The 25,431-nt window shown below is 43.5% G+C and overlaps 1 protein-coding gene across 3 annotated transcripts in view; it reads right to left on the bottom strand.

Moving 5' to 3' along the window:
* dennd6aa (DENN/MADD domain containing 6Aa) overlaps window positions 1-25,431 on the bottom strand; it is a 148,425-nt gene that overhangs the window by 38,982 nt on the left and 84,012 nt on the right. For all 3 annotated transcript variants that reach the window (XM_068051680.1, XM_068051679.1, XM_068051681.1), the window contains 2 exons: window positions 13,117-13,222; window positions 11,845-11,924 (listed from right to left, as the gene is read on the bottom strand). In XM_068051680.1, coding sequence (XP_067907781.1) covers window positions 11,845-11,924; window positions 13,117-13,222 — 186 coding nt within the window. The remainder of the gene's footprint in view (window positions 1-11,844; window positions 11,925-13,116; window positions 13,223-25,431) is intronic.

The following is a 25,431-nucleotide window of genomic DNA, read 5'->3' as shown; positions in this document are numbered from 1 at the left end:
AGGGTGCAGGCGGAGACGCCGGCGTCAGCTGATGCCGTGGCAGGTGCTGGCACCTTATAGGGCTGCCAGCCCTGCAATTAAACTTACTGTCTGCAGGCATAAGAGAGGCAGAGTTCAGAGAGGCTGCACAGTGATGTCAGAAAGTAGACCACGGGTAGCCCACACTTCACTGATGCCTCCCTTCAGGTATTCCTACAGGCCGCCAGGGAATGGAGGTATATAGTCTTCCCTAGGGATGGGAGGAGGAGATCTGGGAGCCTCACCAAGCAAGCCTAGCTGCAGATAGCTGAGGAGGTGAGCAGCCCTGAGGTCACCCTAAGGACATGGTTACAGTGCCATGGGCAGCTCAATGACCTCATCTGGGCAGTGAAAGTGAGTACTTCTTAGGTTTTGCATCGACCAAAGCAGCAGGGTGTGTTGGGTGGAGGGGTTGCCCACCCAGACATGGGCAAAGGGTCAGGGGATGCATGCAAACTGACTGAGGAATGGCAAAATGGCTTTGAAAGGAGGCCAATTGCCAGTGCACACCCACAGGAGGTCCCTGTAAAAGGGGCAGCATGCAGGAGGCATGTGCGTGCCCCTATTAGTGACAGCTGGACTACCAACAGCCAAAGTCTTCAGGCTGTTCTTGTTGGGGGCCAACAGTTTCCATCCCTCTATCTGGAGAAGATTGCTCACAATTGCAAAGAGCAGGCCAAGACTGGTGGAGGGCTGCTGCTTCTCCATGTCACGACCCTGATGGAGGAGCAGACCATAGAGCTGGCTGGACTGCAGGACGGATGGAGCGCTGTGGATGGAGAGGCAGGGGAACCTTTCCAAGGCAGTGAGTAAGGTCCCCATTGGGCACTTGGGTGCATCAGCAGCTGTGGAGCCATGCTGCTCATCACGCATACGGTGGAATCTCCAACATAGGGGTGTGTGCTATGTCAGGAGGGGAGCCCCTTCCCTTGCATGTCTCTGTTCTTTCATGCAGGTCATGTGGGGCCGACTCAAAGAGCCTCCAAGATTGCAGGACAGCCTTCCACCTGAGGGGGAGGAGGGAGCCTCAAAGGGTCCAGTGCCACCTCAAACCCCTTCACCCTCTATCAGCACAGATACTCGCACATCGCCCAAGCAGCTGACGGAGACTGTGACAGCCCAGGTCTCAGACGGTCGAAGGACTATGGGAGGTCAGACCTTTGATGTGCCTCTGGTATCACCAGCATAAAGGGAAATGCTGCAGCGAGAGGTCAGGCAACAACTGGCAGAGAAGCCAGAGGTTATGCGTGTGTGCGCCCAAATGCGGACGATGGAGGAGTCCATCCAGCCCTTTAGTGCTGCACTGTCTCTAACTGGTGCCTGTGGCGTCCTCCACTGAGGGATTGGCGGCTCTGATGGAAAATCACATCCAGCAGAGCACTCAGGCCCGCATACCCTTGTCTTGACCATGGGAACGAGGCACCAGTGGCAATGCGAGAGGGTGATAGAGGACCTGGAGTCACCACCAGGTCCTCCACATTCACAGGTCAACAGGGAGGCAGAGGTCTGCCTTGCAAGAGAGCAGGGGTAACTGGCTCCCGCAGTTGGGGGCTCCTCTCAGTGTGCTCCTGGTGCGGGCAGCTGCTCCTCTGCGCCTCTGCCAGTGAATGATCCCCTTTCATTACTGACAACAGAGGGTGCTACTGCTTCACTGCTTCTGTGCAAGAGGTCATCGGCATGCTGAGGCACCCCAGAGGACAACAGCCAAGGTCATCTCTAGCCAAGGGGCAGCAAGGTCAGCAGCCTGCCTCCACCTCAGCTGACAGCACAGGAGAGCACCTTGTAGGAGTTCACGCAATAGAATGAGTGAGAGCACCTTGATTCACAGGGTTATCATGGATGATTGTCTGCTGTAGATGCAAAGGGTAGTGTCTGCTGTGAAATTCATTAACTGATCAATGAGCAAATGCTTCCTGAAGGAAGGCGACAACAGGGCTGCATAAGGGCAAGTCTTTATTGGTCAAGGCACAACTGGCACTAAGAATCAAAGGAAACATGAATGTATAAGGACATCACGAGTCTCCCTTGCACGTATCTCATGGCAACTCTCCTGTTGTTCCTGGGGTCCTTCATCTGGCGTTGCTTGTCCATCTTCCCCCTCTGCATCCTCATAGTCTGAGAAGGCCGTATGCTCCTCGCTCCCTCGGCTCCCGAGCTCTGCAGCGCCAGGTTTTGCAGTGCACAGCAGACCATCACGATACGTGACCCTTGCCGGGGCATACTGAAGGAATCCACTAGACCGATCTAGGCACCTAAATCTCATCTTCAGCAGACCAATGGCCTGCTCTATGCTCGCACATGTTGTCCTATGGCAAGTGTTGTACCTCTCCTCTGCTTCTGTGTGGGGTTACCACACAGGCATCAATAGTCATGTCCTCAGTGGGTAGTCCTCGACTCCAAGGATCCATCCCTGAAGGCGCACGGGATGCCGGAAAATTTCTGGCACCTGGGACTGTCTCAAAATGTAGGCACTGTGGCAACTTCCCGGAAAGCGTGCGCAGACCTGCAGGATCCATTTAAAGTGATCGCAGACCAGTTGTATGTTGAGGGAGTGGAAGCCCTTCCTGTTGATGAAGGCTGCTGGCTTATGTGCAGTAGCCTTGATAGCCACATGCATGCATTCGATGACACCCTGCACCTGGGGGAACCCAACAATGGCCCAAACCTGATGGCCTCCTCAACCTGAGAGCTGGGATCTGTGCGGAAGCACACAGTCACCGGCCCTCCTGAAAAGGGCATTTGTGCCCTCCTTGATGCACTGATGGACCGTTGACTGTAAGATGCCATATGATTCCAGTGGCTCCCTGGAATGATCCAAAGGGGTATAAGTTCAGTGCCATGGTGACCTTCAGTGCCACCAGCATTGCATTTCCACCAAGTCCCCTCAGGCACAGATCATCCTGCATCATAGCGCAGAGGTCAGTGATGGCCTCCATGGTGAGGCAGAGTCTTCGTTGGCACTGCCTCTCGAACATCTGCAGGTAGGCTAGCATTGACTAGTAGATACTCTCTGGAGGATCTCCTTCAGTGTGGGGGAGTCACCCATCTTTCTCCCCTGTGCCCCTTCTCCATTATCTGGAGGCCACTGCTGACCTTCTGTGCAAAGTCATTGCAGTGCTGCTGCAGATGCCTGGCTCTCCCTCTTGCTCTGTTGCACCTCCTCTTCAACGGGGTCCCCGAAGCCTGGATGAAATAGGCCCATGAAAGGTGACCTCTCCCAGAGAACATCCTTCCCTGCCAACGGCCCCCCTCCTTACTCCGAATTGATGCCTCTGACAAGGTGACACTTGCCCATTGCCCTCCTTGTAATGGGACCCCCATAATTCTGGGACCTGTACCCTCACTCCTCAGATGATGCCCTCCCTCCTCCATCCTGCCTGGCAGTCCCTCGCCCGATGGCCTCCCCTGGCAGCTAGCAATGAGTTCCATGTTGTCTCCTTGAAGGAGGCGAGCCTCTGAAGCTGTGAATCCCGTGCAGTTCATAAAACCCAAACTCACAAATAAAACTGTTATCAATCGGCCTCTTAACCATCATAATTGCCTGCCTGCTGTGTCACCGTCTGAACTCCACCCACCATCCATAAAATCAGGATGGACTGTCACGATGTCAGGCTTCCTGTCCGAGGTGTCCCGTCCTGATCTTATGTCCCCCCGAACCCCCAGCCTCTGTTGCATATCCCCAAGGTCAGCATAAAATTCAGCTCAATTTTTCCAAATGAGGCTTAACCAAGGTCTTGTACAAGAACACTATAGTGATTTTGTTTTATATTGGATTACCTGAGGAATTACTAATACTCTATAGTCTCATGATATGTGCTGTCAACCTTTTGTTACGACCGGGGAGGAAGGGCTCTCAGGCTCCCCTCTCGGCCCTTTCCCAGTTTGGCCGTAACAGGGTTTAACCTTTAAAACACTGTTTTTAGCTTCCCCTCAGTGAGTTCATGCCCACTGCTCTCTAATTGTAATTGTAAAGGAGCAAATCAGACAGTTTTTCTGAGGTTTAAACAAGAAAGGTGTAAGTTTATTAATCTTAACACTCTAACTCAGTTAAAACCACTAAAAATAGGCGACGCAACCATGCTACAGAGAGAGAGAGAGAGAGAGAGAGAGACAGACAGACATGTTTTCGGCCACTGCTTTGTGGTCTTTTTAAACAAGTTATGTTCAATGTGCAGTAAACGTTCAAATAGTGTTCCATATGACAAAATTAATATATGTTTCCATTTGGCAGGTGTGATTTCCGTCACACCTTCATCTCTGGCCGAATGAAATGTGACAATAGGGGGAGCAATTTCATTAGAAATTAGAAGGAAGAGAAAAGTACAGGATAACACACATGCATTTCTCTCATTCATTCAGAAATCTTCAAATTGTTATAGCCTGTCTTTCCTTTGTAGCAGTGCTGCTTTGGACTGCCCCTTTTCCCTTGAGGTGGGTCTGAGATAGTTATATGTTGCCCAAGGGGTTTAAAGTTTCTTCACTACCAGCCTGCAATACGTTGGGAATGGTCATCCCAATAAATGTGATTGTTTTTTGGAAGGTTTCAAGTTTGCACATTTCCATGATTGTCTAGGGTGCCTTTGTTCCTGTTGGGTTCTGCAGGGAGATGGTTAGATTTAATTAGCCCTAGATTGGGGGCTCTGATTATGGGGGTCGGCAGTGGGTGGATCTACTCTGACCTCACTTTCAGTGCTCTGGTGAGTCATTGAAGTGCTGTTCACTGCAGGGCATTGTTGGTTCTCTTTTCTCCTGATTGTGGGGTAGGATTCTTTGCTAATCTTTCCTTTGTCCTCTGCTTGCAGGTATTTGTCCAAATTCCGCTGCACTCCCCTGTAACAATTTGACTAGGTGAGGCATTACCCTCACTGTCTCTTTGCCCTCTTGAGGACTTTCTTTGTCCCTGCAGGTTTCTGTAAATGTTCTGAGCAACTCTGGTGGGGTGCTTCTGGTGCCTGTATTTACAAAGGAGGATGTGGGGGTTGGCTGACCAGACAGTAGGATTTTCATTTGGGAATCCTCTTGGACCTCCTTCAACCTGTCCTTTTTGTCCCTTTTTCCCTTTTCCTCTCTAACTTTTTGCCAGCCCTGTGCTTGTCTGTTCCCTTTTGTTCTTGGAAGTGGACACTTAAAATTCACCAGCCCTCTGCTGGAGGGTCCTCCAAACAGCAGTGCAGGACTTAGGGGTGCAAATGTCACTGCAGGTTGGGGTTTCCCCTCAACCTGGCATGTAGCAACTCCTACAATACTATACCACATCTTTGTGGAGTTTTGGCCAGTCAAACTGCTGTCTTCTGCGGACTTTGGTTTTTCGTATACTGACATGTACAGCCACTGTAATGTCACGGGATATTCGTAATATTTCCCTCCAGTACCTCTGTGGCACCACTAACTGGTAAACCACTGTCCATTCCTTGTCCTCAGGTCTGTGAGAACTCCACTTTTTCATCAGTACCTCATTCATTAAATAGTAGCAATCATGGACTCCCTCTGCTCCAATTTCAGTCTGGGCAGCCTGTGCTAACTCTCTCAGTACTGGGTCAGCTCACTGAGCCTCAGCTAGGGAAGATCCAATTAATCCATTCCCTGGGTCCTCTAACTTTCCAAAGGAAGTTTCAGACAGACACACTTCATGGTCATCTGTCCGCAATGTCAATTCAGTCTCCTCTGGGAGAGCTGGTTTGGTCACAGCCTGATTCATTACATATTTAGGGGAACTGTAGGGGACCGTCTCCTGCCACTGCCCTGTCTCGCTGACATCCTGCGGTCTCTCTTTCACTATTGGGGAAGCTACCACCTTTGCCCCCGCCAGATCATTATCTAAGAGCAGGTCAACCCCTCCACAGGCAAACTAGGGATAATCCCTACGGTCACTGGTCCTGAAACTAGGTCACACTCCAAGTGCACCCAATGTAAAGCTATATGCGTACACTGCCCTCCAATACCATTTACCACCATTTTGGTATTGACTGCACTCTGAGGGAAAGATCAGGTCTTTTCCCAGTAAAAGGGATCTAGTGGCCACTGTATCCCTGAGGATTACTATGGGCTTGCTTGCCCCACTCAAGCGGTATGGGGTTACTCTCCCTTCAGACATAAAATCCTGATAAACTTCAGGAATCCTATTAAATTTTCCTGCACCCGCAGCTGTTTGTTTTCTGAGTCTTACTATTAGTGCAGTTAAAGCCACAGCTTGTTCAGCTGTGCTTTCCATCAGATTCAAATAGTGATCACAACATGATCGAATTCAAGATCGAGCTTGAAAGTGGAAAGCACGAATCAGCTACTAGAATTTTAGACTTGGGTAAGGCTGACTTTACTGGGATGAGACAGAGACTGTCCACGGTAAACTGGGTAGATCTGTTAATGGGTCAAACGACTGAAGAACAGTGGAGAATATTTAAGGAAACATTTAATGAAATACAGAGTGAGTATATACCCCTGAGAGGAAAAAGCTCCACTTCACAGAAAAAACAGCCATGGACAACTAAAGAGATTAGGGATAGCATAAAACAAAAAGAAACGGCTTACAAAAATGCAAATCGCAGCACAGATCCGGCCGAATGGGATCGATACAAAGACCAGCAAAGGGTCAAAAAGCAGCTTATATGAGCTACTAAAAGAGATTATGAAAGGAAACTTGCAAGGGACATCAAAATCAATAAGAAGAAATTTTATAGTTACATAAAGGGAAAACGGGTGGTCAAGAGCAATGTAGGCCCACTAAAAGCTGAAACTGGAGATGTCATTGATAATGGGGAAATGGCAGACGTGTTGAACAATTACTTTGCCTCAGTATTTACAGTTGAAAAGGAGGATAACTTGCCGGAAGTCCCGAAAAAATTAATAGCCGATAGGGGACAGGGACTTAATACAATTAACGTAAGTAAAACATCAGTAACAAGGAAATTAATGGAACTAAAGAGTGAGAAATCCCCAGGACCTGACAGTTTCCATCCGAGGGTGTTAAAGGAAGTAGGTGAGCACATTGTAGACGCCCTGACTATAGTCTTTCAGAGTTCCCTAGATTCAGGAGTGGTCCCTCTGGATTGGAAAGTTGCACATGTCACTCCACTTTTTAAGAAGCGTGAAAGGGGGAACCAAGGAAATTACAGACCAGTTAGCCAGACATCTGTGGTGGGGAAGTTGCTAGAGTCTATAATCAAGGATAGGGTGACTGAACACCTAGAAAAATTTCAGTTAATCAGGGACAGCCAGCATGGATTCATGACGGGAAGGTCATGCCTGACAAATCTCACTGAATTTTTTGAAGAGGTGACTAAGGTAGTGGACAGGGGAGTGTCCATGGATGTTACTTATATGGACTTCCAGAAGGCATTTAATAAAGTCCCACATAAGAGACTGTTAACCAAGGTAGAAGCCCATGGAGTTGAAGGCAAATTATTGACATGGTTAGAAAGTTGGTTGAGTGGTAGGCGACAGAGCGTGGGGATAATGGGTAAGTACTCCGATTGGCAGGATGTAACTAGTGGTGTCTCACAGGGATCTCTGTTGGGGCCTCAATTATTCACATTATTCATTAAGGACTCATAAAATTGCAAAGAGATATTGACAGACTAGGTGAGTGGGCAAAACTGTGGATTTCAATGCAGGCAACTGTGAGGTTTTCCATTTTGGACCAAAAAAGGATAGAGCAGGGTACTTTCTAAATGGGAAGAGGTTAAGTACAGTGGATGTCCAAAGAGACTTGGGGGTTCAGGTGCACAGATCTTTAAAATGCCACGAGCAAGTGCAGAAAGTAATCAAAAAGGCTAATGGAATGCTAGCCTTTATATCCAGAGGATTGGAGTATAAAGACATCGAGGTTATGCTGCAGCTATACAAAACCCTGGTTAGACCCCACTTGGAGTACTGTGAGCAGTTCTGGGCACCACACCGTAGGAAGGATATACTGGCCTTGGAGGGAGTGCAACATAGGTTTACAAGAATGATACCTGGACTACAGGGGTTAAGTTACGCGAAGAAATTATACAAATTAGGCCTATTTTCACTAGAATTTAGAAGGTTAAGGGGTGATCTGATTGAAGTCTTCAAGATAGTAACAGGAAAAGACAGGCTAGATAAACTATTTCCACTGGTTGGAGATTCAAAAACTAGGGGGCATAGTCTAAAAATTAGGACCAGACCGTTCAGGGGAGATGTTAGGAAGCACTTCTTCACGTAAAGGGTGGTAGAGGTCTGGAACTCGCTCCCACAAACAGCAGTTGAAGCTCGAACAGTTGTTAATTTTAAATCTGAGATAGATTTTTGTTAAGCACAGATATTAAGGGATATGGGCTAAAGGCAGGTATATGGAGTTAGGCCACGGATTAGCCATGATCTCATTGAATGGCGGGACAGGCTCGAGGGGCTGAATGGCCTACTCCTGTTCCTATGTTCCCTTCTCCTGTCCTGAGCGGGTGTGCACTGATTAACCCTACAGGCTTTATCATAGTTTCCAGCAGTCAGTTCTCAGATGGCCTGCCTTATTACAATGGAAGCACACAGGTCTCCGGGTCTCATTCCCACTTACAGCACTATCCTTTTTGGCTGGAAGAGGGCCCCGTGTGTCCAAATTTTCTTTCCTTCCCAGGAGTGGTTGGGCTCCTATGACCTTCCCACCCTTTGTCCTTTTCGGATTTGTGGGGGTGACTAGGGGAACCGACTTGTATATTAAGAGCAAGCTCATCAGCCAAAACTGCCGCTTGCCTCACTATGTATTTTTTGTTCCTCCGCATGGGCCTTTATGGAAAGTGGGGGGAGGAAAAAAAAAAAAGTGTTTTTAAATTCCTCTAGCAATATCACCTCTCTGAGGTTTTCATAGCTGGGCTGCACTTTAAGAGCCCTCAACCACTGGTCAAAAGCCAGCTGCTTACTTCTCTCAAACTCGAAGTAAGTTTGATCAGTCTGTTTCCTGAGGGTTCAGAACTTCTGGGGGTAGTCTTCCGGTGCTAGCTCATATGCCCCGAGGATAGCATTTTTTGTCAGTTCATAATTTGATGAACTCTCAACTGGCAACAGGGAATAAACCTCATGGGCTTTTCCTGTTAGCTTACTTTGCAACAGAAGAGTCCAACTCTCAGGTGGCCATTTTAACTGCCTTGCAAGTTTCTCAAAAGATACTAAAGATGTTTCCACGTTTCCCTCATTGAATTCTGGAATCAACTGGGAAAAATTTTTAAACTCCTTACACAGGCCCGCACTACTTGCATTTTCCATGCTTTCACTGGGGTTGCTCTGTTGCCCCCTGGTTAACTCAAGCTGCCTCAGCTCTCTTTCCTCCCATTCCTTCCAGAAGTTTCTTTCTCGCTCTTTTCCCGTCTTCTAATTCAAGTTTCCTCTGTTCAAGTTGTATCTTTGCGAGCCATACCCTGTTGGAGTTCATCTCTAAACCTGTCTCTGATTCTTCAGATTCAAGGGAAAAATGGTTGGCCATTAGTCTTAGGAGTTCCAATGTCCTAACCTTGGCACAGAAAGTGATTCCACACTGCTCAGCCATATTCCTCAACTCTTCCATAGACAGTGCCTTTAACTTACCTCACCCTGACTTGGGAGTGTACTGGCTTCGGTCGGGGACATGTTAGTATTCTAACACACACAACTAGAAAATCTGTATTGAAATCTTTTCTCTTTTTGATTGGGATCAATTTGATTTCCCATTTGCAATTTCTCGTTTGTCTGTGGGTCCAATCCCGGACGAGCACCTAAATTTCTGGTACGACCTGATGAGGAAGGAGTCTCAGGCTCCCCTCTAGGCCCTTTCCCCGTTTGGCCATAACAGGGTTTAACCTTTAAAACACAATGTTTTTAGCTTCTCCTCAGCAAGTCTTTGCCCACTGCTCTCTAATTGCAATTGTAAAGGAACCAATCAGACAGGCTTTCTCAGGTTTAAACAAAAAGGTGTAAGTTTATTAACCTTAACACTCTAATTTAGTTAAAACTACAAGATATACGCGATACAACCATGCATATGTGATAAACACAAATAGATACAGAGGAGGAGAAAGAATTAAAGGGGGAAGGTGTGAAGTAGTAGATGGAATTCAGTTACAGTTTTTTTAGTTTTGCTGTGAAGTCTTTGATTGAAGTTAAGTCTTGCAGTTCTCGTAGGGGCACAATGCACACTTTAAAACTTGTTTCGTTGGTACCAGAAGGCTGCAGGGGTCCTCTGTCTTGAGGCTTAAGTTACTTCCTTGGGTCCCTGGAACTTTGTGTGTGTGAAAGAGACAGACAGACAGAAAGAGAAGAGAGGAGAGACAGAGACAGAGACCTTGCTTCTCGTTTGTCTTCAAGATTGCTGTCCGTCCCAAAACTTTTCTGTGAGGCACAATTCAATCAATTCCCAGGTTGGCCAGCAGGTTAGTCATGTGACTAGCTCTTTGTTTGAAACAGCATCACCTGCGAGGATTGTTGATTCTTCAAAGCTTACTAGACAAACTTGGTTGGGGGGGGGGGGGGGTGTTGTGGAGTGATGGCTCTTACACAGACGATGACTCTCAATGTCTTTTCATCATCATTCTTGACAAAAACCCATCTGGCTAATTGAATCAGGGAGCACTCCCACTGTCTCTCTATGCAACTGTCTCTCAGAATGCAAATGTGCAGTCATGTTTTCAGCCACTGCTCTGTGGTCTTTTTAAACAAGTTATGTTCAATGTCCAGTAAACGTTCAAATCGTGTTCCATATGACAAAATTAGTACCTTTCCTATTGGTAGGTGTGGTTTCTGTCACACTTTAGAGACGCAAACACTCTAACATCAAGGGCTCAATCCCATTCAACCAACTTTAGTTGAGCCCTGTATGGTATATGCATGCTTGGCGTTTAACTTAGCCTTGTACATAACACATTTATTTATATTAAATGCCAGATTTGGGCCCTTAACCACATTGCATCTAGATTGGATTGTAGTCTCTTTTTTCCTCATTAAAGCTTCTATCATTAGTATAAATCTTTGTGTCACTCACAAACTTAGAATGGTCCCTTAACACCATCATCCAGATCCTTAATAAAATTGTGAAGAGCAATGACCCTCACACTGATTCCTGTGGGACTCCAATAGCAACTGATCCTCACACAGAATAACTACCATTAGCAACCACCATCTGCCTACAAAAATGCAAGCAATTCTTTATGCTTTATCCACCCCACAACCTGCCCCTCAATCCTGGATGGCCCCTATCAGACGGTCATTTTTTGGCACCTTCCCAAAATCTTTTCGGAAAGATTAATATCACTAATGATCCCTTCAAGCAACTTGCCTTGATTCAAAAGTACTTTTTTGATGACTCGGTACCTTTTTTGAATGTTGTTGCAACATTTACCTCCCTCCAGTCCATGAGAACAATCTCTGACTGAAGTGAGATGTTCAGTATACAACTAAGGGATTCACTGGACACACCTCTCATTTCTTTCAGAAAAGTCAATCTTTTAAACAAATTATATCAACTTAGACAACCCTTTCCTTTTTCTCCTATTTTTGTCTGAGTAGTGTTCTTTGACGAAATAATGAAATGGAATGATTAAGAGAAATTAGTGAACCAAATGATATAAAGAAAATAAATTACAATATGCACAGCTGAAGTGTTAATTACAGTATCTATCTATTGACATTAAGTCTGCTCTCTTACACTATCAAAGTCAATAAATAATCCAGATGAGGTCATCGGGACTTCAGTTTAAATACTCAAATAGAAACAAAAGGATTTAACTGCACTTTGGTTTGATGTTAATATGGGCCCTGATGGCAAGGCATTTACTTTGTGAAACTTTATTTAATATTTGTTCAATTGATCTGAGGTTATAACTAAGCAGTCTTTAAAAACTGTACCTTTATAACGACCCCCATTGTTGGAAGATTCAGTATCCTTCCTGGGATTGGTGCAGGCCAACGATCTAGATCATTACAAGCTGGGAAAAAGAGAAAGAAAATAAAAATTAAATTATTGGTTGATCATTTCAACAAAAATTATATTCATGCTATAATTAAATCTGAACGTTAATAGTATAAAACAAATTAAAGCATTGCTGCATTAGCAGAACAGATTCCGAATTATTTTCCTTTATGTTTAATTACTAATTGCAAAAATAGAGTGTTCTAGCCAAACCAGCTTTCAAATACAGTACTGCAAACGTAATTAGCGATTGCAACTAAATTGGGAAACCTTGCGACAGTCCAGAGGCCTGGGATTTGGTTGCACAGCATACCACGCAGCAGGATGAGAGCACACAAGCTCCTGATATTAGCTGGGTGCTCAACAGAAGTGATTATGAGAGGTTACGTGCTTTCTTGTACGTCTGAAGGAAAGTTAACGACCTTACACCATTCTACTGCACCTCAAAGAAGCTGGGTAGAGAGGAGAATTGACTTCGCTTTAGAAATGGTTACTGGAGACTGTGAGAGAATAGCTTTACACATTGCTTTTATATTGCTCTTTGGCCATTGGCTCTCTCAGAATAACTTTCCTGCGACCAGCAATGCAAACACCATCAACTTTCTTTAAGACCAGCAAGGAACAAGGCACATCTATGTATCCACTGGGTTTTCCTGACTGTCGCTGGTCTTACTGGGCCAAACAACACACCGTGACTGCTACATGAACTAATTTTGGTGACTGGCAGTTGTGCCTTCAACTACCTAAGCCCTAAGTTCTGGAGTTCCTTCTGTAAACCTCTCCACCACTCCAGCTCTTTCTCCTCCAAGAATGCCTTAAAACCTACCTTCTTGACCAAGCTTTTGGTTACCTGCCCTAATATCTCCTTGTGTGCCTCAGTGTCAAATTTTGTTTGATAAAACACTGGTGAAACATTTTGGGTCGTTTTACTATGTTAAAGATGCTATATAAATGCAAGTTGCCATTGTTGAAATGATGTCATAAGCATCACAAGAAACTTTTCCATTATCTTTGTTGTAACATTATTGCTCCACTCTGACCTAAACATTAAAGCCAGCTAGCTCACGTGTGCAAAGCTGCGTTCCCGCAGTGCAGCCAATTTATAAGAAGTTGGCTGTGCTTGATAAAACAAAATGCAGGGCAGCAGCTCAGTGAACCCACTTTAGCAAAACCCACGCCGCAGAATAAAAACAGTTTAAGATACTCACCAGCTTCTAGACAAGGCTCGTTTTTATCAAAATATTCTGGGGCAATCAACTTCAGCAGGAAATGGAAAAAAACGACATAGGGAAGTTTACTGAGCAGCACCAGGGACTGCAAGAGAAAAAAATCACTGTTACTGGAAATAAGTGATTGCATTATATTTAAATTGATGAAAATTAATTTGCACAGAATTTTTTTACCCAAGTTTTAAATATAGATAAAAATGCAACAGTTCCCAAAGCAAATTTTAGATAAATAGATTTCTGAAGCAATCTCCTTTACATAAATTTCTTCTGAGTTATCTATTTACCATTTTACTAGAAAATTAATAGGTAAATGAGTAAAATAGAGACCTAAATTTTAAGTGCTTTCTTACATAGTTGAAGGTTATTTAATCAACCTATACCATTCTTCTGCATCTCAAAGAAGCTGGGTGTAGAGGAGAATTGACTGAGCTTTGGAAATGGTTAGTGGAGTCTGTGAGAGAAAAGCTTCACATGTTGCTTTTCTTTTGCCATTGGATCTCACAGCATAAGTTTCCTGCGGTCAGCAATGCAAACCTGACCAACTTTTTTTTCGACCAGCAGCAAGGAACATCTATGAATCCACTGGGTGTTCCTGACTGCCATTGGTTTTACTGGGCTTAATAACACACCATGACCACAATAACTAATTTTGGTGATTGGCAGCTGTGCCTTCAACTGCCAAGGCCCTAAATTCCTAGCAAGCTATATTTTTCTCACTGTCCACTTAAAAATTTATATTCATCATTTCAGATAGCTTGAACAAGTGCTACCTACCTAGTTCCATTCCCATTTGCTTTACCTGTACCCATTTATCCATTTTCTTATCCAAATATTTATCCACTTCTCTTAGAAAAGATATTATGAATTCTGCTTCCACTGCTATCTCTGTTTCAGGAATTCTAGGTACTGACAAACCTCTGCATGAAAATAGTTCTTCTAACCTCTCCTTTAGCCTTTTGACGATAATCTTACATTTATGCAATTTGCCGATTAGTCGACTAATTGTTCGTCAATCTGGTCTATTGATACCCAATTTATCCCTTTTTTCCTTCTTGAGCAGAGGTGTTAAATTGGCAACCCTCTAGTCCACTGGCACAAGTTTCATATCCAAAGATGTTTGAAAGGTTGAGAAATTATTTTTTTCCTTTACTGTATCAAAATACCTCATCATTTTGAATACCTCTCCCCTCTTTAGCTTCTCTGTGCTAGTAGAACATTTAAGCTCACAATCCATATTGTCTAGAACGACAAACTTAATGGACAAATTGCTTACTTAAGTTATTAAAAAGTACAAAGACTAGGCAATATATATATTAAATATTGAACAAGCTGTTATTTGTTTTGTTTGATGAAGTCCCAATCACAAAAAACAGTGCTGACTCTTTATGCACCTTATTTTATTGTCAGCCTCCCTTACTCCCTCACAAATACAGTAAGCTCTCATTGCACAACACACTTCCTGACAGAGACCAGCAAACCTTTGCTGATAGAAAAGGCAAAATACTACAGATGCTGGAATGCTGAAATATGAACAGAAAATGCTGGAAGTACTCAGCAGATAGCTGAGCAGCAACTGTTTTGTTACCAGCCACTAGGAGATATGCAAGAGCAACAGATTTAGCCAAAGTGGAAAAAGGAAGTGACTGAATAAACTGCTTTTTTAAAAGAAAGATTTAAACACTGAATTTCTGCTGCCTCATTAAAATACTCCTTTGTGTTCTTAAGCATGTCTTTTAATGCAAGGCATATATTAATGATAAATTGAGACAAAAAACATGATCAGGTTGTCAGTATTTACACAAGTAATAGCTTTTTAAACATGGTCATATAAGCAACTTGCAGAACATTTCCTTGACTATCTACTGTGCAATCTTCATGAAAACAATTGACATTAAAAGCATTTTTTACTTTTAAAATGATCAAAGAAAATATCAGGTTGTGTGTATTTAAGGAATTACTAATACAGAGGAAACTGTCTCTGGAAGAATTCTGTATTATTTTAGAAATGGAATACCAAACCTGCTCTGTAACTTACTGACTTGTCTCAGCTCGCACTGGGTTACTGTGAGAAACTACCATATTTGGTAAACTTGAAAAAAACTTTAGACTATAGTAGCAACAGCAGGGAAAGAAAGTATGAACAGTTTCATCTAGCAACACTGGCTCTGCAGAAGGGAAACTTCTCAATTTTAATCCCATTTTTGGTATTTGGAGACAAAACCAACTCTCGAGACCAAAAGCTAGTTTTGTTGCTGTGTGCTTTTATGCATGAGCAAAGTAACACTCTAACTTCATTGTTACTATTCCAAGACCACACACAAAATATGACTCGCATATTCCCATATTCCTAACATATATTATAATAATGAGATTTCAATTACTATCGCTTTAAATTTCAGAAAAATAACAGTTAAGAGGGGAGACAAAAGAGAAATAAATAAATGATCCTTAATTTGATACAGGCTACATTAAATTGCTTCAGATTTACTCCGAAACATCCAATATGTCTATATTGTTGGTCATATTAAGAAACTTCAAGTCAATGTAAAAGTTTCACTGTGATTTTGTCATTTTCATCTTAATGTGAAATGTCATATGTCCAGTGCATTAATGCGTCAAGCAGGAATTTCAGAAGAGCTTTTTTTTTAATGGTTTGCCGCATGTCATAGGTTGTCAGTAAAATTTTCAATGTGCTTTTATATTATGCAAGACACATGCTAGGTGTTGCCAAATTCACAAAGTGTGGGTCCTGCCCAACCAACCGTAAGCCAGATGTAAAACTAGCAGAACTTGCTTTTAGCAAATTTTCCACTTCATTTAAAGTCAGGTGCCAAAGACCTATCCTTCAGGACCTAGTAGCATTAATGCAACATAAAGGCCTTTTTCATGATGTATGGCAGGGTATGATATGGTTATTGATTACATAATGTAATAGCAACAGTAGATTAACCTTTTAATTTCTTTTTACCACTTTACTTGGGAAATTACATTAAAATACATGAACAAAATGGAGCTCCATGAATGAATTATGCTCAAACTAACAATATAATCCTCATGAATTTTAATGATCAATTTGTTGGTAATGTTAAGATGCTGCCTGATCTACGATTGCTTGCAGCATTTTCTATTTTTATTTCTGATTTACAGCATCTGTAGTATTTTGATTGTGGTTTTAACATGCTTATTTGCTACTTTTTAAATTATTAACTTGCAGTTTAAAATATTGAAAGTAAGAATTTGCTGCAGGATGCTTATCCAAATGTAATCATACTCTGAAGTCACTACCAGGAAGTATGCATGAATAACTGTCCAGATTTTCTTTCTGGAAAGTCTAGAATTAACAAAACTGAACCTGTATCCCAATAGCACTGCATTCTGGAGCACTGCAATGTGCATCTCAAAATGAGACCACAAAGACAAGTCTAAGGAGGAGGAGAACAGGAAGAAACCTTGTAACACTGCAAAAAGTGCACCACAATAGTAGAAGGAATTTTATCAATAATAGGCTTTGTATTCAAACAGTCTCATTTTTCCTCCAGAACAAATTACCTTTGGATGCAAGGGTTTATTAGTGACATGAGAATGAGAGAATAGGGTGATACATTTCAATACAAAACCAAGATCATTCCTAAAATACAGAAATTTCTGTTAAATGAACACAATATAAAGCTAATTTTTACCATATACAAAGTACGTAAAAGAAAATTAAAATCTGGTACTTTTTAACCATATGAACTGAAGGAGTACTGTATTAAGTATATTTTTAAACTTTTAACCTTGCAATAGACTATGTTGCAATCTAACATTTAAATAGCGTTTCGCCTGTTAGACTTTGACTCCAAGTTAATAAAGTTTGTTACTTTATCTTCAGATGATCAGAATTTCCACAATAAATCAAATAATTTGGAGGAGCACCCTTTTGACACCAGGTATTTATAATAACAACTTTTGTACGTCAAAAAGTGTTTGTTTTTTTGGCACATAAATATATAACACAACACATTGCTGAACTCCACATAGTTAAGTGACCATGGAAACCTTTAATTATTGGCCACGTTCAACCATAACGTATATGTCAACATACTTGTCACCACTGTGATTGTCGGTTTGAGACTGAGGCAAAAAACAGTGATTTAAAACAAAACATTTGGATCAGTTTGTTTGATATTGACTTTGTTAGCAGTGTTCAGACTGCAAATGATTCACTTCTCGCCTACTTTAAAGAATGCATGGAGTTTAGCACCACGAAGGGAAAGTATTTTATGAAACCTAACCACTTACAAATGAAACTGGCACTGGTTTCTTCATGAATACAGAAACTTTAGGAATTTTTTAACACATATTTCAGCACTATGCTGTCATTTATCAGTAATGTAATTTGTTTATAAGTATTTCTGCAATATCGCGATAAGCCTGACTGCTGTGTATTATTAATGTTGTCAGAATTTGTAATACATTCAGACATCATTAAGCACTAGGAACACCTATTCATTCAATAGCATATTCGAAATAATTAGGTTTCACAATCTCGAGGCTCCTTCCAAAAAGAGGGTCTGCAACAAGTACAATTTATAACTGCTTTTTCAGCTGTGATTAATGCTGTACAGTATACCAGGTCAGTATTCAATTTCTACATGTATTGTACATCGCTTGTGGGCAAAGTTTCCTTTGAATAAATAAGTGTTAATCAATCTACTGATGAATTTAGATCTGAAATTATTAGTAGGATGGAGATATTTAGTTAGTGGTAAAAGGAAATTTAACAAATGCAATGATTATTTTCATTCCTGGTGTTATTTTAAATGGTTGGACTTTGGAACTTGTATCCTGAAATATACTGCAAATCAAAACTTTTGGAAATATTAAATATCTTACAGCACTCAAGTAAATCAGCTCTCTATTACTTTGTTAAACTTCTTCCCTGCTTGTACCACTTCGAAAAAATTCTGAAAGAAAATATTTTTGTCCTCAAATATCAGTTTATTTTTGAACAGTATGCAAAAGTTATAATTTTATCTCATCATAAAATCACTAATCTTTCATTCAGACCAGGCCTGGACAACTGGACGAAATACACCCTATTTCTGTCTTGTATAATACCAAACATACTGGGATTGATTTTTCATAATTGGTAAATCAATTTATCCTGAATACAGTCAGAGAGATGCTTTTGATGTATTATGTTCCACTTCACTCCATATCTGTTATCTGGTCATCCTTAATTTGGGTAGATCTCCTTCCAGGCTTGGACTAGGGGTCACCTTAATATCAAGACAATGCTGATGTGATTTTCTACCCCCCCTCACATTATACTCCGAGCTGGCAGAATGGTTAAATTAGAATTTTTTTTTAAAAAGAGGATTAAGTGGCTTGTCCCAGTAGATTATTATATATGTACATGGACTCCAAACAAAAGCCAAAGTAAAATTGGGTTAAGATCAGATTCAGAGTAATTCATTTAAAAAGTAGATGACTTCGTTGCATCATTTCACAGAACAGAATGACAGGTAAACAACTCCTAGACCCCGTCAAAAGTTATTTGTTTAAGTGGCCACGACATGACAGAACAGAACAGGTTAGGTTGGCTTTCTTGCCAACTTGTCCCTCTACAAGTAGCGTCATGCCTCTAAATGGCCTGTATGCCTTCTGTTTTCTGGCCAGCACTGGGAAACAATATCGTTGGAAACATATACTTCAAAAACACTGTGCCATTTAAGACCTCAATCTCTTTCAAAATTCAGAGCTATTCCCAAATAAAATCTTTCTACTTTATTCCTATTGGTTGGGATCAAGGCAGAATTATGAGAATTTTACAAATCAGAGCTGCAGGCAGGCAGTGTCATTCACTGACAGTGTATATCCGAAATAAGGGCATATTTTTCTGACCATTAAAGTTAACTGTGACCAAACTGTTCCCAAATGTCAAGTATGCATTGCAAGCAGGGCAGGCTCCCACTACCAAATGCATCTTCCCCTCCCTTCCCCTGTCAGCATTCCGAAGGAATCGTTCCCTCAGTGACACCCTGGTCCACTCCTCCACTACCCCACCACCTCATCCCCTTCTCACGGCACCTTCCCCTGCAATTGCAGGAGGTGTAATACTTGCCCATTTACCTCCTCTCTTCTCACTATCCCAGGCCCTAAACACTCCTTTCAGGTGAAGCAGTGATTTACTTGTACTTCTTTCAATGTAGTATACTGTATTCGCTGCTCACAATGTGGTCTCCTCTACATTGGGGAGACCAAACACAGACTGGGTGACCGCTTTGCGGAATACCTCCGCTCAGTCCGCAAGCAGGACCCTGAGCTTCCGGTTGCTTACCATTTCAACACTCCCTCCGCTCTCATGCTCACATCTTTGTCCTGGGATTGCTGCAGTGTTCCAGTGAACATCAACGCAAGCTCGAGGAACAGCATCTCATTTTCCAATAAGGCACACTACAGCCTGCCGGACTGAACATTGAGTTCAATAATTTCAGAGCATGACGGGCCCCCCATTTTACTTTTATTTTTAGTTATGTTTTTCTTTTTTTGTATTTATTTTATTTCATCTTAGTTTGTTCAGTTTGCTTACCCACTGTTTTTTTTTCATGTTTGTACTTAAAACTGTTCAATTTTCAGCCCGTTAACACCCTTTCTGTACTAATGCTTTGTCTTTCAACACACCATTAACATATTGTTTGCCTTTGTTCCATGACCTTCTGGGTCAGCTATTCTGTGACCTTGTCCTATCTACATCTTCTCCTTTGTTATCTCTTGCCCCACCCCCACTTTACTTGCTTATAACCTTTTACATTTCTAATATTTGCCAGTTCTGAAGAAGGGTCACTGACCTGAAACGTTAACTCTGCTTCTCTCTCCACAGATGCTGCCAGACCTGCTGAGTGTTTCCAGCATTTCTTGTTTTTGTTTCAGGCTCCCATACAGTTCATTACACTTTATGCATCAGTTTACCTCAGTGTTAGCACTCTAGTCTGAGTCTTAAGGTTGTTGATTCAAGCCCCACTCTAGAATTCAACCACTAAATCTCGGCTAACACTTCAGTACAATGCTGAAAATGTAGGTGGTGTTCTCTTTCAGTTAAAGCATTAAAACCAAAGCCCCAGTAGCTTATTCAGCTGGACATAAAGATCCCAAGGCACTTTACAAATAAGAACAGAGAAGTTCTCAGGTGTCGTGACCAACATTTGTCCTTCAATTGACAAAAGTAGGTCAGTCATCATTCATTCATTTCTTGTTTAAGGGAATTTGTTGGTGCAAATTGGATTGCCACTCTTGCTGACCAACAGTGACTACTCTTCTAAAGTCATTCATGGGCTGTGAAGCACTTTGGGAAGTAGAGAGAATGTGAAAGTTATTATATAAATGCAAGTTCTTCCTGTCTTTAATGCTTGCAGTTTGTTTAATAGTTGGAGCTTTGGGCTGAACAGTTATTTATATCATTAATCTGATCTCCAAGAACTGGTCATGCACAAAACCAAAAATTGGTTCAGCACTGCTGAAGATTTCCTAAATATTTAATGGCACACTTAATAATAAATGCACAATAAAACCTAGTTAGTAGGAATTCAGTTAACTCGAGCTGTTAGACCCTTTACAGTATCCTACTGGAAGCTCCTGTATCATTGGTCAGATGAACATTTGATAAGATAAAAACAGCTATAGTACTTTCATAAATTTATACAGAAGAGATTTGAATGTGTTACAGCTGATTATTGTACAATGATTTTGACCTACTAAACATATCCTTGCACAACACAATATAAGCACCAGAAGTCCACTACAAGCCCACTGACTCCCACAGAATCGTTACAGTGCAGAAGGAGGCCATTCGGCAAATCGTGTCCGCACTGGCTCTCTGAAAGAGCAATTCCCCAGTTCCATTCCCTTGCCTTATTTCCATAACTCTGCCCATTCTTCCTTTCATATCACTGGGCGGCACAGTGGCGCAGTGGTTAGAACCGCAGTCTCACAGCTCCAACGACCCAGGTTCAGTTCTGGGTACTGCCTGTGCGGAGTTTGCAAGTTCTCCCTGTGACCGCATGGGTTTCCGCCGAGTGCTCTGGTTTCCTCCCACAGCCAAAGACTTGCAGGTTGATAGGTAAATTGGCCATTGTAAATTGCCCCGAGTGTAGCTAGGTGAATGGTGGGAATATGGGATTAATGTAGGATTTGTATAAATGGGTGGTTGTTGGTCGGCACAGACTCGGTGGGCCGAAGGGCCTGTTTCAGTGCTGTATCTCTCTATGAATCTATAACTCTAATTCCCTTTTGAATGCTTCAATTGAACCTGCCTCCACCACGTTCTCAGGCAGCGCATTCCAGACCTTAATCACTCGCTGTGTGATAAAGTTTTTCCTCGTGTCACTTTTGCTTCTCTTACCAAATACTTTAAATCTGTACCCTCTCCTTCTCGATCCTTTCATGAGTGGGAACAGTTTCTCTCTATCTACTCTGTCCAGACCCCTCATGATTTTGAATACCTCTATCAAATCATCTCTCAACCTTCTCTTCTCCAAGGAAAACAATCCTAACTTCTCCAATCTATCTTCATAACTGAAATTCCTCATCCCTGGAACCATTCTCATGAATCTTTTCTGTACTCTCTCCAATACCTTCACATCTTTCCTAATGTGCGGCGCACAGAACTGGACGCAATACTCCAGCTGAGGCTGAACTAGTGCCTTATACAAGTTCAACATAACGTCCTTGCTCATGTACTCTTTCTTTTTTTTTTTTTTTTTTGGGCCTCCTTATCTCGAGAGACAATGGATACGCGCCTGGAGGTGGTCAGTGGTTTGTGAAGCAGCGCCTGGAGTGGCTATAAAGGCCAATTCTGGAGTGACAGGCTCTTCCACAGGTGCTGCAGAGAAATTTGTTTGTTGGGGCTGTTGCACAGTTGGCTCTCCCCTTGCGCCTCTGTCTTTTTTCCTGCCAACTACTAAGTCTCTTCGACTCGCCACAATTTAGCCCTGTCTTTATGGCTGCCCGCCAGCTCTGGCGAATGCTGGCAACTGACTCCCACGACTTGTGATCAATGTCACACGATTTCATGTCGCGTTTGCAGACGTCTTTATAACGGAGACATGGACGGCCGGTGGGTCTGATACCAGTGGCGAGCTCGCTGTACAATGTGTCTTTGGGGATCCTGCCATCTTCCATGCGGCTCACATGGCCAAGCCATCTCAAGCGCCGCTGACTCAGTAGTGTGTATAAGCTGGGGATGTTGGCCGCTTCAAGGACTTCTGTGTTGGAGATATAGTCCTGCCACCTGATGCCAAGTATTCTCCGAAGGCAGCGAAGATGGAATGAATTGAGACGTCGCTCTTGGCTGGCATACGTTGTCCAGGCCTCGCTGCCGTAGAGCAAGGTACTGAGGACACAGGCCTGATACACTCGGACTTTTGTGTTCCGTGTCAGTGCGCCATTTTCCCACACTCTCTTGGCCAGTCTGAACATAGCAGTGGAAGCCTTACCCATGCGCTTGTTGATTTCTGCATCTAGAGACAGGTTACTGGTGATAGTTGAGCCTAGGTAGGTGAACTCTTGAACCACTTCCAGAGCGTGGTCGCCAATATTGATGGATGGAGCATTTCTGACATCCTGCCCCATGATGTTCGTTTTCTTGAGGCTGATGGTTAGGCCAAATTCATTGCAGGCAGACGCAAACCTGTCGATGAGACTCTGCAGGCATTCTTCAGTGTGAGATGTTAAAGCAGCATCGTCAGCAAAGAGGAGTTCTCTGATGAGGACTTTCCGTACTTTGGACTTCGCTCTTAGACGGGCAAGGTTGAACAACCTGCCCCCTGATCTTGTGTGGAGGAAAATTCCTTCTTCAGAGGATTTGAACGCATGTGAAAGCAGCAGGGAGAAGAAAATCCCAAAAAGTGTGGGTGCGAGAACACAGCCTTGTTTCACACCACTCAGGATAGGAAAGGGCTCTGATGAGGAGCCACCATGTTGAATTGTGCCTTTCATATTGTCATGGAATGAGGTGATGATACTTAGTAGCTTTGGTGGACATCCGATCTTTTCTAGTAGTCTGAAGAGACCACGTCTGCTGACGAGGTCAAAGGCTTTGGTGAGATCAATGAAAGCAATGTAGAGGGGCATCTGTTGTTCACGGCATTTCTCCTGTATCTGACGAAGGGAGAACAGCATGTCAATAGTCGATCTCTCTGCACGAAAGCCACACTGTGCCTCAGGGTAGACGCGCTCGGCCAGCTTCTGGAGCCTGTTCAGAGCGACTCGAGCAAAGACTTTCCCCACTATGCTGAGCAGGGAGATTCCACGGTAGTTGTTGCAGTCACCGCGGTCACCTTTGTTTTTATAGAGGGTGATGATGTTGGCATCGCGCATGTCCTGGGGTACTGCTCCCTCGTCCCAGCACAGGCATAGCAGTTCATGTAGTGCTGAGAGTATAGCAGGCTTGGCACTCTTGATTATTTCAGGGGTAATGCTGTCCTTCCCAGGGGCTTTTCCGCTGGCTAGGGAATCAATGGCATCACTGAGTTCCGATTTGGTTGGCTGTATGTCCAGCTCATCCATGACTGGTAGAGGCTGGGCTGCATTGAGGACAGTCTCAGTGACAGCATTCTCCCTGGAGTACAGTTCTAGGTAGTGCTCAACCCAGCGGTCCATCTGTTTGCGTTGGTCAGTGATTATGTCCCCCGATTTAGATTTGAGGGGGGTGATCTTCTTGATGGTTGGCCCAAGAGCTCTCTTCATGCCATCATACATTCCTCTGATGTTTCCGGTGTCTGAGGCCAGCTGAATATGACTGCATAGGTGTTGCCAGTAGTCGTTTGCGCAACGCCTAGCTGTTCTTTGTGCAGTACTTCTGGCTGCTTTAAGTGCTGCGGATGTTAAATCGCTGGTGGCTTTCTTGTAGTTCAAAAGTGCAATGCGCTTAGCGGCTATGACAGGTTCCAGCTCTTCATTATGAGATTGAAACCAGTCTGCATTTCTCTTCGCACTTTTGCCGTAGGTGGTCAAAGCTGACTCATAGATGGCGTCTCTGATGTGGGCCCACTTGGTCTCAGCATCCCCTGTGGGAGTGTTTTGAAGGGCTGTTACAAGTGAATTTAGAAATTTTTGTAACAACTGTGGGTGAGAAATTCTGCTCGTGTTGATGCGCGGGTGGCCCTTCTGCTTGGAATGATGCAACTTCTTTGGTCTGAGTCTAACCTTGCTGCACACCAGGGAGTGGTCGGTGTCGCAGTCCGCACTGTGGAAGCTGCGTGTGATTTGAACACTGTTTAAGGCGGCTCGCCTTGTGACAATGAGGTCTAGCTGGTGCCAACGACGTGATCTTGGGTGCCTCCATGAAACCTGGTGACAGGGTTTAGTGTGAAAGAACGAGTTGGTGATGCAGAGGTTATGATAGGTACACAACTCAAGCAGTCTCTGCCCGTTCTCATTCATCCTTCCAACGCCATAGCGCCCAAGGCAGGAGGGCCATGAGTCATGGTCGGCCCCAACCCTGGCATTAAAGTCCCCCAGCAGGAATAGGTGTTCGGTGTTGGGGATGCTGCTAATGATGTTATGGAGTTGTTCATAGAACTGGTCTTTAGCTTCAGGTGCGGAACAGAGTGTTGGAGCATAGATGCTGAGTAGGTGTACTGGACCAGAGGTGGTGAGCAGTCGGATGGACAGTATGCGTTCCGAGCCATTTGAGGGAGGCTCTATCATGCTGAGCAAGGAGTTTCTGATGGCGAAGCCCACTCCATGCTGTCTTGGTTCTTCAGGATCCCTGCCCTGCCAGAAGAAGGTGTAGTCTTGCTCTGCTAGAGAGCCACTCGCGGGGAGGCGAGTCTCCTGAAGTGCTGCAATGTCCACATTGAGTCTACTGAGCTCGTTGTTAATGATGGCGGTCTTCCGAGAATCGTTGATTTGTGTAAGGTCTTCCGACAGGCCAGGACACATAGTTCTGACGTTCCAGCTTGCAAAGCGAAGGGCTGGTACTCTATGCTCTATGTACTCTATGCTCCTATTAATAAAGCCCATGGTACTGTACGCTTTATTAACCACTCTCTCAACCTGTCCTGCCACCTTCAATGACTTATGCACATATACACCTAGGTCCCTCTGCTCCTGCACCCACTTTAGAATTGTATCCTTTATTTTATATTGTCTCTCCATGTTCTTCCTACCAAAATGAATCACTTCACATTTCTCTACATTGAACTTCACCTGCCACCTGTCTGCCCATTCCACCAACTTGCCTATGTCCTTTTGAAGTTCTACACTATTCTCCTCACAGTTCACAATGCTTCCAAGTTTCATATCATCTGC

Source organism: Heterodontus francisci, chromosome 19 (assembly GCF_036365525.1).
Source record: "Heterodontus francisci isolate sHetFra1 chromosome 19, sHetFra1.hap1, whole genome shotgun sequence".
NCBI classification, from domain to species: domain Eukaryota; kingdom Metazoa; phylum Chordata; class Chondrichthyes; order Heterodontiformes; family Heterodontidae; genus Heterodontus; species Heterodontus francisci.
Note: the sequence above shows the minus strand (reverse complement) of the source record. Positions and strands in the feature narration are given on the sequence as shown.